General features: G+C 38.7%; 2 protein-coding genes across 3 annotated transcripts; one reads left to right on the forward strand and one right to left on the reverse strand.

The window, feature by feature from the left end:
- Positions 1–277: 277 nt before the first annotated feature.
- LOC147296191 (uncharacterized protein At4g26450) lies at positions 278–4,713 on the reverse strand. 2 transcript variants are annotated; one of them, XM_086229376.1, is made up of 4 exons: positions 2,265–4,713; positions 1,865–2,054; positions 1,560–1,614; positions 278–619 (listed from the first exon to the last, which is right to left on the reverse strand). In XM_086229376.1, the coding sequence occupies exons 1-4, from the start codon at positions 4,286–4,288 to the stop codon at positions 564–566; spliced, it is 2,325 nt and encodes a 774-aa protein (XP_086085502.1). In that variant the 5' UTR covers positions 4,289–4,713; the 3' UTR covers positions 278–563. The 2 variants fall into 2 exon arrangements, with proteins under 2 accessions (XP_086085502.1, XP_086085503.1); XM_086229377.1 differs by having other exon boundaries at positions 1,536–1,614.
- Positions 4,714–5,738: 1,025 nt separating this feature from the next.
- On the forward strand, positions 5,739–11,299 carry CLC-F (chloride channel F). The gene is made up of 9 exons (XM_086248114.1): positions 5,739–6,335; positions 6,639–7,041; positions 7,805–7,999; positions 8,483–8,937; positions 9,034–9,138; positions 9,341–9,577; positions 9,826–10,038; positions 10,339–10,571; positions 10,856–11,299. The coding sequence occupies exons 1-9, from the start codon at positions 5,847–5,849 to the stop codon at positions 10,929–10,931; spliced, it is 2,406 nt and encodes an 801-aa protein (XP_086104240.1). The 5' UTR covers positions 5,739–5,846; the 3' UTR covers positions 10,932–11,299.
- The last annotated feature ends 717 nt before the right edge of the window (positions 11,300–12,016 follow it).

Below are 12,016 nucleotides of genomic sequence, written 5' to 3' on the forward strand. Positions count from 1 at the left end.
GTACCATATATCCATGCAAAGTGTGCCGATAAATTGATCTCTCTAACGTGCTGAATTGTCGGTTCTTTCTTTCTTTTTTTCTTTTGTCTTTTGTCTTTTGCAGCTTTTGCTTAGTGAGAGTATCTTAGCATGATATTTCACAGCAAAATCAAACATATAATAACAACACTTAAACTGACCCATTTACTATTCGTATTGATAGTTCACTAACTCATGTTGCATCCTAATCGTGTTTAAGATTATCATTCATACATTTATGACTAATCTAGCCAATAAATTCAACTCAATTCAGTACAAGTAACAAATGGATTCTTCCACCCTTTCTCTGCCAATCAACATGATTAACATTTCCCATGTACCAACAACAAGGAGTAATAGAAAATAAACAGTATTCAACATCCTTAATTAATTTCCTACCAGAGGAAGACATTTTACTAGCACCCTTCATAAGCAAACTCAAACATTTACTAGAGCAAATGATGATGATGGGAAAAAAGAACCCTCAATGACCAAATACTAAGCATACCGAGTTGTATATCTGAGAAATTTTCTTAATAGCTGGATCAAAAGGGCTTCTCATACTCCTGCGGGGTTGGCTGCTCCCACGGCCTCAAAAAGGCTACAAAGATAAATTTATGAAGTATTAGGTAAGCAAAATAAAGGATTCAGGAAATTTATTAGAAATCAAAAGCAGTAAAGTTTCAACCTATGAACTCAAAAACTGCTGGCTGGTTGTTGCCACAACAATACCATTAAAGGTAAATGGGAGCACAACAAATTGGTAATAAATTATACTTCTTGATTTTTGAAGAAAGTGAAAACGCACAAATTAGTACAGGTTCCTATCCTAGCTATAAAACTTGCAGATCAACCCAAAATGGATTCAATTTGACTGTCATGATATTATGTTGACACAAAAAGGTTGCTCCATCAGAATACTTCCTCAGTTCAAACTTACAAAACTTGCTCCATCAGAACAAGGTTGTAAACTAGCTTCCTCTCAGTTACCATATAAACTAACTTCCTCCTTTAGCACTCCATTACATGTTCCCTAATCCCAGGCAAAAATGTTCTTCCAATGAATAGGACTTTCCTGGTTAATCAATCCAATTCTGTTCTTTTCCAGAACGTTGCAAAACGGAGGATATGATGTATCAAAGCAAACATATTTTACAGACTATCTAAGGAATTGAAAGGAACAGAAAAATCTCCTCAAAACTTTAAGCCACCATTTGCGTTGGAATTCATTAGAGAAAAACAGGGAAACAGTTTTAAAAGCCTGTAGACCTTTATAAGAAAGCTACTTATAAGCATTTTTCTTCGCTTCCACTCATTCTAAGATCCGGCAGACCTTTAACTGTGAAAATAAATTGAATTAATGGAAATTCGTGTACCAACTTGGTGGTAAAAGGCATGTAATAACTAAAAGCATACAACCATTATAAATGTTCTAAACTTCTAACACACACACACACAGACACCAAAAATTCAAACACCACTCTTCACAAATACTTGAGATTCATTAGAAAACAAACCAGTGAATTAGAAATGTGGCATACTTAATGGTATTTCTCCCAGAGCCATATATATTGAATCATCATCGGCAAGAGTCCCCTGAACAATCAGTAAAAACAAAACAGAACCATCAGTTGCTTAAGGAATGTGCTTAGAAATGCATTTCCATAACAACATAGAAGGATAAAACCACCAAATGGACTCAATTTTGCAATAGAAGCATGTGTGCAGAGGTATAAATTCAAGTCATCCATTCATATGCATTCAAACCAAATAACCATCAAGCCAATGACTCTGTATGTAAGTGATATGTTCTCAACAAACATCTTCATTCTAGCAATAAAAGTACCTGTCCATTATGAAGGCCAATTTCGTTCTGGATTGAATTAAGATCCTCTGGTACTGAAGAACAATTTGGGAAATCAGCTCCCAACAACTCCGAGATCATAAGCCCATAACCATCTTGAACATCAGGAATATCACTAGTATTCTGTGTATGGTTAGAAAACCCCTCCAGAGAAGTAAATTCAGTCTCTGTCCTGTATATTCAACAACATTAAATCAAAAAGAAAAATACATGCAAAAGAAAGAAATATAAAATGACTGACACGTTCAGAAAGCCATTAAATCTAAAGGGGGAATAGTCAAACTGAAAACAAAGGTAGTGCAAGGTCTTACTACATTATTATCCAAATAGAAAACTAAATCAATTAACTCATGAAGAGGAATGCCAATAGGAAAATACTTACTTTCTTTCTGCATTATTGAAGGCCTTGTCTTCTAGGGTTGAATCGTTTTCTAAATCAATTACTTCAATCTCTTTAACATCAACCATGCGCCTACTGTTCTCACCAGACGCATTGGAGTTACTCATTGACAAGTCAATATCAACAGGTGCTACTTCTTTCTTCATTCCAGAAACAGCTGGGTAAACTATCATAGGATCACTCTCATGATTCTCGTGTGCATCACAAACCTCCATGAGATTAAGGTCACATATCTTGAATGAATTTGGAAAAAGCTGCTTCTCTTGCACATAATCGCCACAAGCTCCGCCTCCATCTTTTCGGAATTGGGAATCATTCACCACCGGCACCGGGCTCTCATGATCAACATCTACAATCACTTTCTCAACTAGAGAAGCATTGTCTTCCTGTGAACTTACTTTCCTTTCACTCAAGTTAGAAAACTGGAAACACTCATTTGCCTCCGTTACCATGTAGGGAAGCCATTCTCTTTGTTTTTTGCCTTCCTCCCGCTTATCTTGGTCTTCTAAAGTCCGTTTCTCACCTCTTTCCTTAACAGCAAAGTTGGAACTCCCAAACCCTACTGGTCCCTGACTTGATTCTTGCTCATTTGCAAGTACAAAAGCTTTATGTGGGAAAGACTGGGACCTTGCATATTTATTCTCCTCAATACCATATTCAGGAACTGATTCTACCAAATTTTCAGCAGACTGAGTATACTGAGCTTTAGAAGTTTCAGGATTGATACAATTTGCATAATCAGTTTTATCTAATATTGCAGCACCTGAGGAGACACCAAGAGAATCGTTTTCAACTAAAACCTGAGATCCTCCCTGTTGGACACCAACATCAGAGGTGTTTCCCACTAGGGTATTTGCAAGTGGATCAACCTTTGGAGTCCTAGAAGTCAATGATGAGCGAATTCTGGTGGGAAACTTGGCAAATTTGCACAGTGTTAGCAAATCAATGCCATTCTTGCCCGAGGAATCACCCTCACCCTCAGGCTCTGCAGCATTAAGCTGAATTGGTAAGTTCTCCGCAACACTATCTTTCTCAGTTTCATCATTGTTGGCATAATCTTTACCCTTCATCTCCCCAGTCCCTGCACTCAAATTTCTCAAATCATCAGATACCTTGGTGTGTTCCTCATTAACTCCATCAGTTTCATGAGGACTATCTTTCCAAGCTCCAGAAGAACTTGGCTTTGAACTCATATCCTCATCTGGGTATTGGCCCTTGCCCAATTTAGATTCTGAATCCACTGCATCTTCACTCTTGGGTGCTAACTCGCTTGTACTAGAGTTCTGTTGCAACCCATTACCGACAACATCCTTACCAATCCTCTGCTCCTCATGGTGTGCAGAAACAGAATCCTCCTCACCCTCCATATCAGAGGAAGCCCTACTATGTCTATCAGAGAAGGAAGCACTCCTGCCATAGTCTCTACCCCAATCAGACCCATAACCTCCCCTATAAGACCCACCTCCAGCTCTCCTCCTTCCTTTGAACTGATTCCTTGTATTGCTGCTAAACTCATCAACACCAAACCTTCCCCTTCTCGACCCACCATCGGAAACCGAACTCCCCAATCGGGCAAGAGCCGAAGTCCGACCCTCCCCCGGAATTTGCAAATGATCAGCCTCCTGAAACTCTCCCACCTGCTGCTGATGCTGCTTCTTTAGACTAGCATTCTGCCATTTAGCCGAGAGCACACCGGGAGGCAGCAGTCCCTGGGCGACCAAATACTCGGCGGCTAAGCGGCCCGCCTCCATAAAGACGTCGCCTTTGCGCGGCGGAGGAGGCGGCGGGGGCGGCGGCGCTGGTGGCTGGAATGATTTGTTGGGGCGGCCGAAACCGCCACCGCCGCGATTGAAGCTGTTGCGGTGGTGGTGGTCGGAGCTGTTGTAAAAGCCATGGCCCCTGAGAGAACCCTCTGGGGAGATCCGAGAGTTGGCAGCTATGCCCATCCCCATGGCCATCGAATTTGGCCTGTACCCATTTCCAGGATTTCGATGCCGGGCATGCATGTTTTGGACTTGTCTATGATTCCAATTCAACAAAATTTCAGTGCATCGCTGATGGGAGTGTTCTATGGGGGTTCAGATGCCTTGAAATTTCAGAATTCAGCTCAAATGGGTTACCCACCTACCACCGGCTGCTCATACAAAGCTAAATATCACGCCTTTTTCGTATCAAGATTCGAAATTGAGCATGTCCAAAGCAGATTTGGTCTTCTGGAGGAACACCTGAAATTCTGACCTTATTTCTTGAAATTTGGGTTTTGATTCAATCCGACAAGCTCTGTCTTCGAATTACGGAGTTTTCAATTGCAGATCCAAGTCAAATCCCAATCTCAGAACCCTAGCTCCCTCCATTTTTCCCCCTTTTGCAATGAAATGGAGGCCGAGCTTATTTATCAGTCAATTTTTGTCGTGATCAGCAGCTTTGATTTTCTTTATTTACTGATCAGGAAGAAAAGGATGAAAATAATTAATATAATCCGTAAATGCGTAAAGTACATCAGCTTCCCATTACCACCATTTTTAATCCTTTCCTTTTTCGAATTTTATGCTAATTTTAAAATACTCAAATTCTGAGTTTGGGCTTCGGTTTCTAAACCCCTTTCAGTGCTTGCTTAAGTTTTCTTCTATTTTGGGCCTTAACCTATCAGCCCATTTTACTATTGTTATGGATGCTGCAGGTCCACTACTAGTAGTTCTTGTCATTGGGTGATCTCCCAAATAAAAAATGAAACCAAAAGTTTTCGAAAAAACAAAAAATGAAGAAAATGCAACCCAATTTAAAAGTAAATCACCAACTAGCAACTTATTTGTCTATTTGTATTTTTCTGCCTCAATGTTGGAAGAGATTCAAAGTTAGATTTTCTTCTTCCCAAGAAAAAAAAAAGGATAATGTAAAAGTAAAACTCAATTAAAAAGAAAAGTAGGCAAAATTAACTTAATTAGTCTGGGAAGATGATTACAATATTTAGATTAGAATACTGAGTTTGGGCTGTCAGGTCCACTTAATTACTACTTAAATAGTTATATAACTTATATCTTACTACCTTAAGCAAATTTAAATATGGACAATATTGGGTGGGTATTACACTAGAACATAAATAAAAAAATGAAACTCAAATCTCAAAAGTAAAAAACTTTGATAAAGAAAATATAAGAAAGTAATATTACTCTCCAAATATGACCATAAAATGAAAAGATGGCAAAAGTTTCTAACCAAACAATGAAAAATATAATTGGACTAAACCTCAGGTGTTTGGTGACACGAACAGCCAAACCCAAATAAAGAATAACAGCGTAGTTACCAACAGGCAACAGATAGTGAGAGAAAAGGAAGCCCAAAAAAAAACGACATTGGAAGATTTTGAAGCAAACAGAGAATGCGTGTAATTTACAGTGAATAAGAAAGAAGAAGAAGAAGAAGAAGAAGAAGAAGAATAACAAGAAGATGAAGAGGAGGGAATAGAAAGTTGTTGATTCTCAGATTTAAGAGAGAGAGAGAGAGAGAGAGAGAGAGAGAGAGAGAGAGAGGGGAATTGGGGGTTTTGGGCGGGTGTGGAAGAAGATGTCAGGAGAGGAATACAGCGATGAGACTCATCTGCTGAGATCCTCCAACGACATTATTGAAAAAGACGAAAATGCCCCTGCTTCTTCTGCCTTGGAAACCGATGACTTGGAAGCTCAAGACGGAATAAGCAGCCGGAAAAGCAGTATCAGTCCCACCAGTAGAGGCGGAGGAGGAGGCTTCAAGGATCTGATCATCAAGCATTTGGACGGAGGAAGGCTTTCGGGTCGCCGCCACAGTTTCAAGCGTGCCGCCGGCGATGGCAATAGGGGTGGTAGAGACAATAGAGAGATTAGAGAGCAGCGTTCCCCTGTAGATCACCACCACCAGCACCACCTGCACCCTAACCATAATAATCGTGGGTCACCGGGCAGCATCGATGGGAACGACGAGCTCGGCGACAGTGCCCCTCCCGAGTGGGCTTTGCTCCTCATTGGATGCCTTCTCGGCCTCGCCACCGGTCTCTTTGTCGCCGCCTTTAACAAAGGGGTAAGCTTCAATCCTCAATTCCTAAATCCCTTCATTGTTGTTTGGAGATCCTGTTGTTACCCATCATGACCAAAGTTTCAATTTTTATGAGTTATGAAAATGTGAACTTGTTCTACTCTTATATAATAGATAAAAGATGATCTACGTTTGGAAAAGATGTCAATCAACCTAATGGGTTCGGTTTATTATGGATAGAAATAACAGATAAAGATTGTACTTCTTGTTTAGCTTCTAAAGTCTATAACAGCGTGTCCTTTTTTACTTGTTCTGTTGACATTCATTGACGCCCTACTGCTTCTTTAGGTGCATGTTATACATGAATGGGCCTGGGCTGGTACTCCAAATGAAGGTGCTGCGTGGCTCCGCCTGCAGAGACTGGGCGATACTTGGCATAGAATTCTTCTAATACCCGTCACTGGTGGGGTTATTGTTGGGATGATGCATGGTTTACTTGAGATATTGGACCAGATACGGCAGTCCAGTTCCTCTCAAAGACAAGGCTTTGATTTACTTGCTGGAGTCTTTCCCACAATAAAGGCTGTCCAGGCCGCTGTCACTTTAGGTACCGGTTGTTCTTTGGGTCCTGAAGGCCCTAGTGTAGATATTGGAAAATCATGTGCAAATGGATTCTCATTAATGATGGAAAACAACAGAGAAAGGAAGATTGCCCTTGTTGCAGCAGGTGCAGCAGCTGGAATTTCTTCAGGTACCCAGAATTTCTTTTCCACAAGTTGTTTGCATTTATTTTATGAATAAGATTTTTCCTCTGTCGACTACTAATGTACGATATTTTATCGGAAACAGCCTAATGTGGTGTTACCTTGAATAATGAAATTGCTTCTTACTTATCAAAAAAAGAAAACAAAAAAGAAAACAAAAGAATCAATTTCTTAATGACTAATGACAGTGAGAGATTGAAACTTCATTAATGAATGTACTTCCTTTATTCGAATTTTGAGAAAAAAAAAACTTGTAGCATCTATGCAATATCAGTATAAGCACAAGAAGTATAGGAGTTCTGTGGTATTGTGATTGATCTGAATCTGTCAAGCCAATCCACTTAGGCAGTAACTTCTCAGAGAGTGTTAATTGCAGTATCCGGTTGTTTTTTAGATCATGAAATACATGTATGATGGTACCAAATAGGCAATTTATTGATGTATATCTCAGAATTTGTTACCAGGTTAGAGTAACATGTTGAAGTAATGTTTCCTTCAACATGATGTACTTCTCTTTCCTTATTCTTATAATTATTACTGTAATGTGTCTACCTTGATCAAGAACATGAACAGATTGATAGGCTGTATTTTATTTACATTTTGCCTAATCTTCTTATCATGACTCCAGTTTCTTGGTATCTGTTCATTCAAGTAGTAGATGTTAATTTAAGGTATCTTTATATAGTTCTGTTTCTCCATTTCACCAGTGAACATGTTTGGAGTAATCTTTTCGGACTCTTTTCTCTTCAGGGTTTAATGCGGCAGTTGCTGGTTGTTTCTTTGCTATTGAAACGGTGTTAAGGCCTCTTCGAGCAGAAAATTCACCTCCATTTACGACTGCAATGATTATATTGGCTTCTGTTATCTCATCCACTGTATCTAATGTTTTACTTGGGACACAATCAGCCTTTACAGTGCCCGTGTACGATTTGAAATCTGCTGCTGGTACTTAATCTTGCCCTCTCTTTCTTTTATATTTCAATAAATATATAGTCAATCCAAAAATTATGTATGCATTTCATAAATTTTCAATTTTTTTAAGTATCTTTGTATTTCCGCTATCTGATTCTGTGTGCATGTGTGACTCATATGTGGTGTGTTTACTTCAAACAACTATAGCTCAAGGTGTGTGTTTGAGTGTATAGCTGCATCACTGTTGGAGTGCTCTTGCTCTGTTACTGACTTGATGGTGGGAATCAATCAGTCACCTTGCATATATTTGGTTCCACATTTTCTTCTTTTCAGTTCTTTTTTGTTCTATTACATTGCATTGTTCAAAGTGCAACTTAGTAGATTAATTTTCCAGGACATCTATACCGGTGAAGTTCTGTCCTGCAAGGAATTTGGAAAGTTTGTGAATAATTATTTTGACACATCTGTTTACAAATTTGTTTTTTGTTTTTAATATATTTTGAAGTTGCCTTGCAGAATTACCTCTGTACCTGATATTGGGCATGCTATGTGGCGCTGTAAGTGTAGTCTTCACTCGCTTGGTTGCTTGGTTCACAAAGTTTTTTGAGTTTATCAAGGAAAAATTTGGCCTTCCTGCTGTTGCCTGCCCTGCTTTAGGTGGTTTAGGAGCTGGGATGATCGCTCTTAAGTATCCTGGAATTCTGTACTGGGGTTTCACCAATGTTGAAGAAATCCTGCATACTGGGCAGACTGCTTCGGCTCCTGGAATCTGGCTTTTAACTCAATTATCATTAGCCAAAGTTGTGGCAACAGCTTTATGCAAGGGCTCTGGGCTTGTGGGTGGACTTTATGCACCTAGCTTGATGATTGGTGCTGCTGTTGGTGCTGTATTTGGGGGTTCAGCTGCAGAACTGATCAATTCAGCCATTCCAGGAAATGCCGCTGTTGCCCAGCCACAGGCATATGCACTGGTAGAGTTCTCTGTAACAGGCTCTTTTGATTTCTGTAATGTTAAAGTTATATTTTAGTCCATATAATATGACTGATATAGTTTTAAACTTTGGCAGGTTGGAATGGCTGCTACTCTAGCTTCAGTTTGTTCGGTACCATTGACGTCAGTTTTGCTTCTGTTTGAGCTGACTAAAGATTACCGGATATTGCTTCCCCTCATGGTAATTCTTCTGTAATATTGCTTGAGAGTCAATTAATTGCTTTCCTTGAATAGGATTAATTAAATCGATTTGTGGAAGTGCATCACTGTTGAGATCATTTCCTAACTCTGGATATAGTTTTTTTTCTTTTTTTCTTTTTTTCTTTTTTTTGGGAGGGGAGGGGGGACATTGTATTAGTGCTTATTTTTTATTTTTCGAGTAGGGGGCTGTTGGATTAGCAATATGGGTTCCCTCTGTGGTAAACCAGGCAGCTAAGGAGACTGAAGCATCTGATACACGGAATTCAGCAAGAGTTTACTCCTCTGTTTCAGCTGCTGAAGAAAAAGATGAAGTTATTTGGAGACAACTTGATATTGGAGATGATTTGGAACTCTCCGTTATAGGAAACACTTCTGATTCTGAACCAGTTACTGAAGAAATGCTTCTGGAAGATCTAAAGGTTTCACATTTCCTTCTTTTTGTTGATCTCTCTCTCTCTCTCTCTCTCTCTCTCTCTCTCTCTCTCTCTCTCTCTCTCCCTCTCTCTCTCTCTCACACACACACACACACACACACACACAATTAGTCATGTTTTAAATTGTTATTGATATTTTCTCATTTCCTTTTGCAACTGCAGCATTCTTCAGTTTTTGACTTACTTTCACTGAACTTGACTTACTCAATTTTTGTATCCCTTCTTATTTTTAGGTTTTGCAGGCCATGTCAAAGAACTATGTGAAGGTTTCTCTGACCTTAACTCTGAAAGAGGCAATAAAATGTATGCATGACAATCATCAGAATTGTGTATTGGTGGTTGATGATGAAGATTTTCTGGAGGGAATACTGACAAATGGTGATGTTAGACGGTTTCAATCGAAGAAGTCTAGCGATGCATCAAAGAGCGATTCTAGATTTCTGGATGTATGTGGTGACATGTACACATGTTTTATCATTGATAAATTTTGCTCTTAGTTAATCCCAGACTATAATTCTTATTATTTACATTTCAATAGTGATTCTCTCTCTCTCTCTCATGCACACCTGCACCCACACCCCTCGAAGCACATCATAGCCAAAATTTGATTCCCTCTAGATGTTTTTATTTATTTTTTAAAAATTCTTTTGTACAAGTTCTGTTTCTACAATAAGTTTCTTTTTGTCTATTTCTACTATAAAATTTCATAATCTCCTAATGATATGCTAAATTTGAAATCTTTACAGGCAAATACATGTCCTGTTTCCTCTGTTTGTACTCGAGGAATTAGCTATCGTGGACGAGCACGTGGTATATTAACTTGTTTTCCGGACACAGATTTAGCAATTGCCATGGAGCTAATGGAGGCCAAGGGTATCAAACAGTTGCCTGTGGTTAAGCGTGGCAGACAACCAGCTAAAGAAACAAAGCGAAGAATTGTTGCTATTCTTCATTATGACTCAATCGTGAACTGTCTCAGGTTTTCAATAAATTCTCAGTTTATGGTTATATGATATGATACCTTGTTTCATCTCCTATATTTGATGCCTGGTTTTTGGTCTTACATTACCCAACGCTAATAACCTTCCCCTTAACCTCATTCTAAAGATATTTCAGAATAAGCAGTCTTGGTTGCTTTCTAGATCTTACTTTTTAAACCATCATATCTAGTCTCCCTCTTTTCTTTCATGATAAATTATTTTTTAAACTGAAAATTTTCAGTTCCATATTCTGTCTTACTTATGATACCCTCTGTTTATGCAGAGAGGAGATAAATCACAGGAAATCAGTCCGTCAACATAGAAAGGAGAATCTTGACGAGATTACAAATGGTCATTAATTTCAGCAACAGAGCGATTATCAAACCTTAATGTGGCACTGTCACCAACTCACCATAAAAGAGAAGCCGAAAGGTCCGAGCAAATCAAGGGAGGAAGAAAGTATTTACAATGTGAGACTGGTTTTTTGTTTGCTCTTTGGAATTTGGCTTCCAAATGAGGTTGATGATGCAGTACCAGTATATATTTCCAGGCCATTCATTTTGAGGATTTGAATTTCGTAATGGTTATTTTTGATAACACATATTCTTATGGTGTAACCTAGCAAATTCTACATTGTAAATGGGAAACACAATTCATATGATGTAAGTTATAATTGAAATTCAGAATGGTGGGAGGACACGAAATAGAAATTCTGAGTTGAATCAAAGATTCGTTTTTGATGCATCGTTAGTGGAAGAGGTGACATAGGCTGAGGATTGCTGATGTGCTGTAGTTTTTCTTTCGGTCATAGGATTGCTATGGTTGTCAGTTGTCACGTCGTTTTTCCATTGTAAATTAATTTAATTTAAAATGCAAGGCTGGATGGAAAACATGTTCCACGTAAGTTTCTCTCTCCAATTTAATGTTAAAAAATATATTTTTGGTCAAAAAAAATTATAGAAGCCAACTTTTTTCACATGAGGTGGGACCCATATAAGTCACCTCATGCGAGTGAACAAGATTTTTTTTTTTGGTTTGAACATGAGTGATCACTTAGCCGTTGTTACCTATTTCTTGCCTTTAAGAGACTACTCTTCCAAAAGTTGTTACCCTGGAAGGCACCACATTGGAAGTGTCCCTATAGATCTTTCCATGTTGCCCTAGATTTGCTTAATTGCTTAATCAACTTTAGGCGTTCCACAATGCAGTATGAATCTGATCTTCAAATCTATTTTTTTGATATAAAGTGGGTATAGCCCAGTCACAATGGGCTGAAATGTGATCCCTATAATTTTTTGAGACCCAAAGGCTATCCTCAGTTTTAGGTATAGACTATACTCAAAACCAATTGAAAAGATGGTCCACCAACAAATAAAAGCTATTAAATGGATTGTCCATCACCAAATTAAATGGTTGGCCCACCAACAAATAAATGAGTTAAATA

The sequence above is a fragment of the Dryas octopetala genome, chromosome 1, assembly GCF_963921425.1.
Source record: "Dryas octopetala chromosome 1, drDryOcto1.1, whole genome shotgun sequence".
NCBI classification, from domain to species: Eukaryota; Viridiplantae; Streptophyta; class Magnoliopsida; order Rosales; family Rosaceae; genus Dryas; species Dryas octopetala.

Excerpts from the sequence above, each read along its gene's own strand:
- LOC147296191 (XM_086229376.1), bottom strand. The coding sequence starts at position 4,288 with ATGCATGCCCGGCATCGAAATCCTGGAAATGGGTACAGGCCAAATTCG. Across the intron at positions 2,055-2,264 it reads TTCAATAATGCAGAAAGAAA|GACAGAGACTGAATTTACTT; the intron begins GTAAGTATTTTC and ends TTGAATATACAG. Across the intron at positions 1,615-1,864 it reads TTGGCCTTCATAATGGACAG|GGGACTCTTGCCGATGATGA; the intron begins GTACTTTTATTG and ends CTGATTGTTCAG.
- CLC-F (XM_086248114.1), top strand. The coding sequence starts at position 5,847 with ATGTCAGGAGAGGAATACAGCGATGAGACTCATCTGCTGAGATCCTCC. Across the intron at positions 7,042-7,804 it reads AGCAGCTGGAATTTCTTCAG|GGTTTAATGCGGCAGTTGCT; the intron begins GTACCCAGAATT and ends TTTTCTCTTCAG. Across the intron at positions 9,578-9,825 it reads TGCTTCTGGAAGATCTAAAG|GTTTTGCAGGCCATGTCAAA; the intron begins GTTTCACATTTC and ends TCTTATTTTTAG.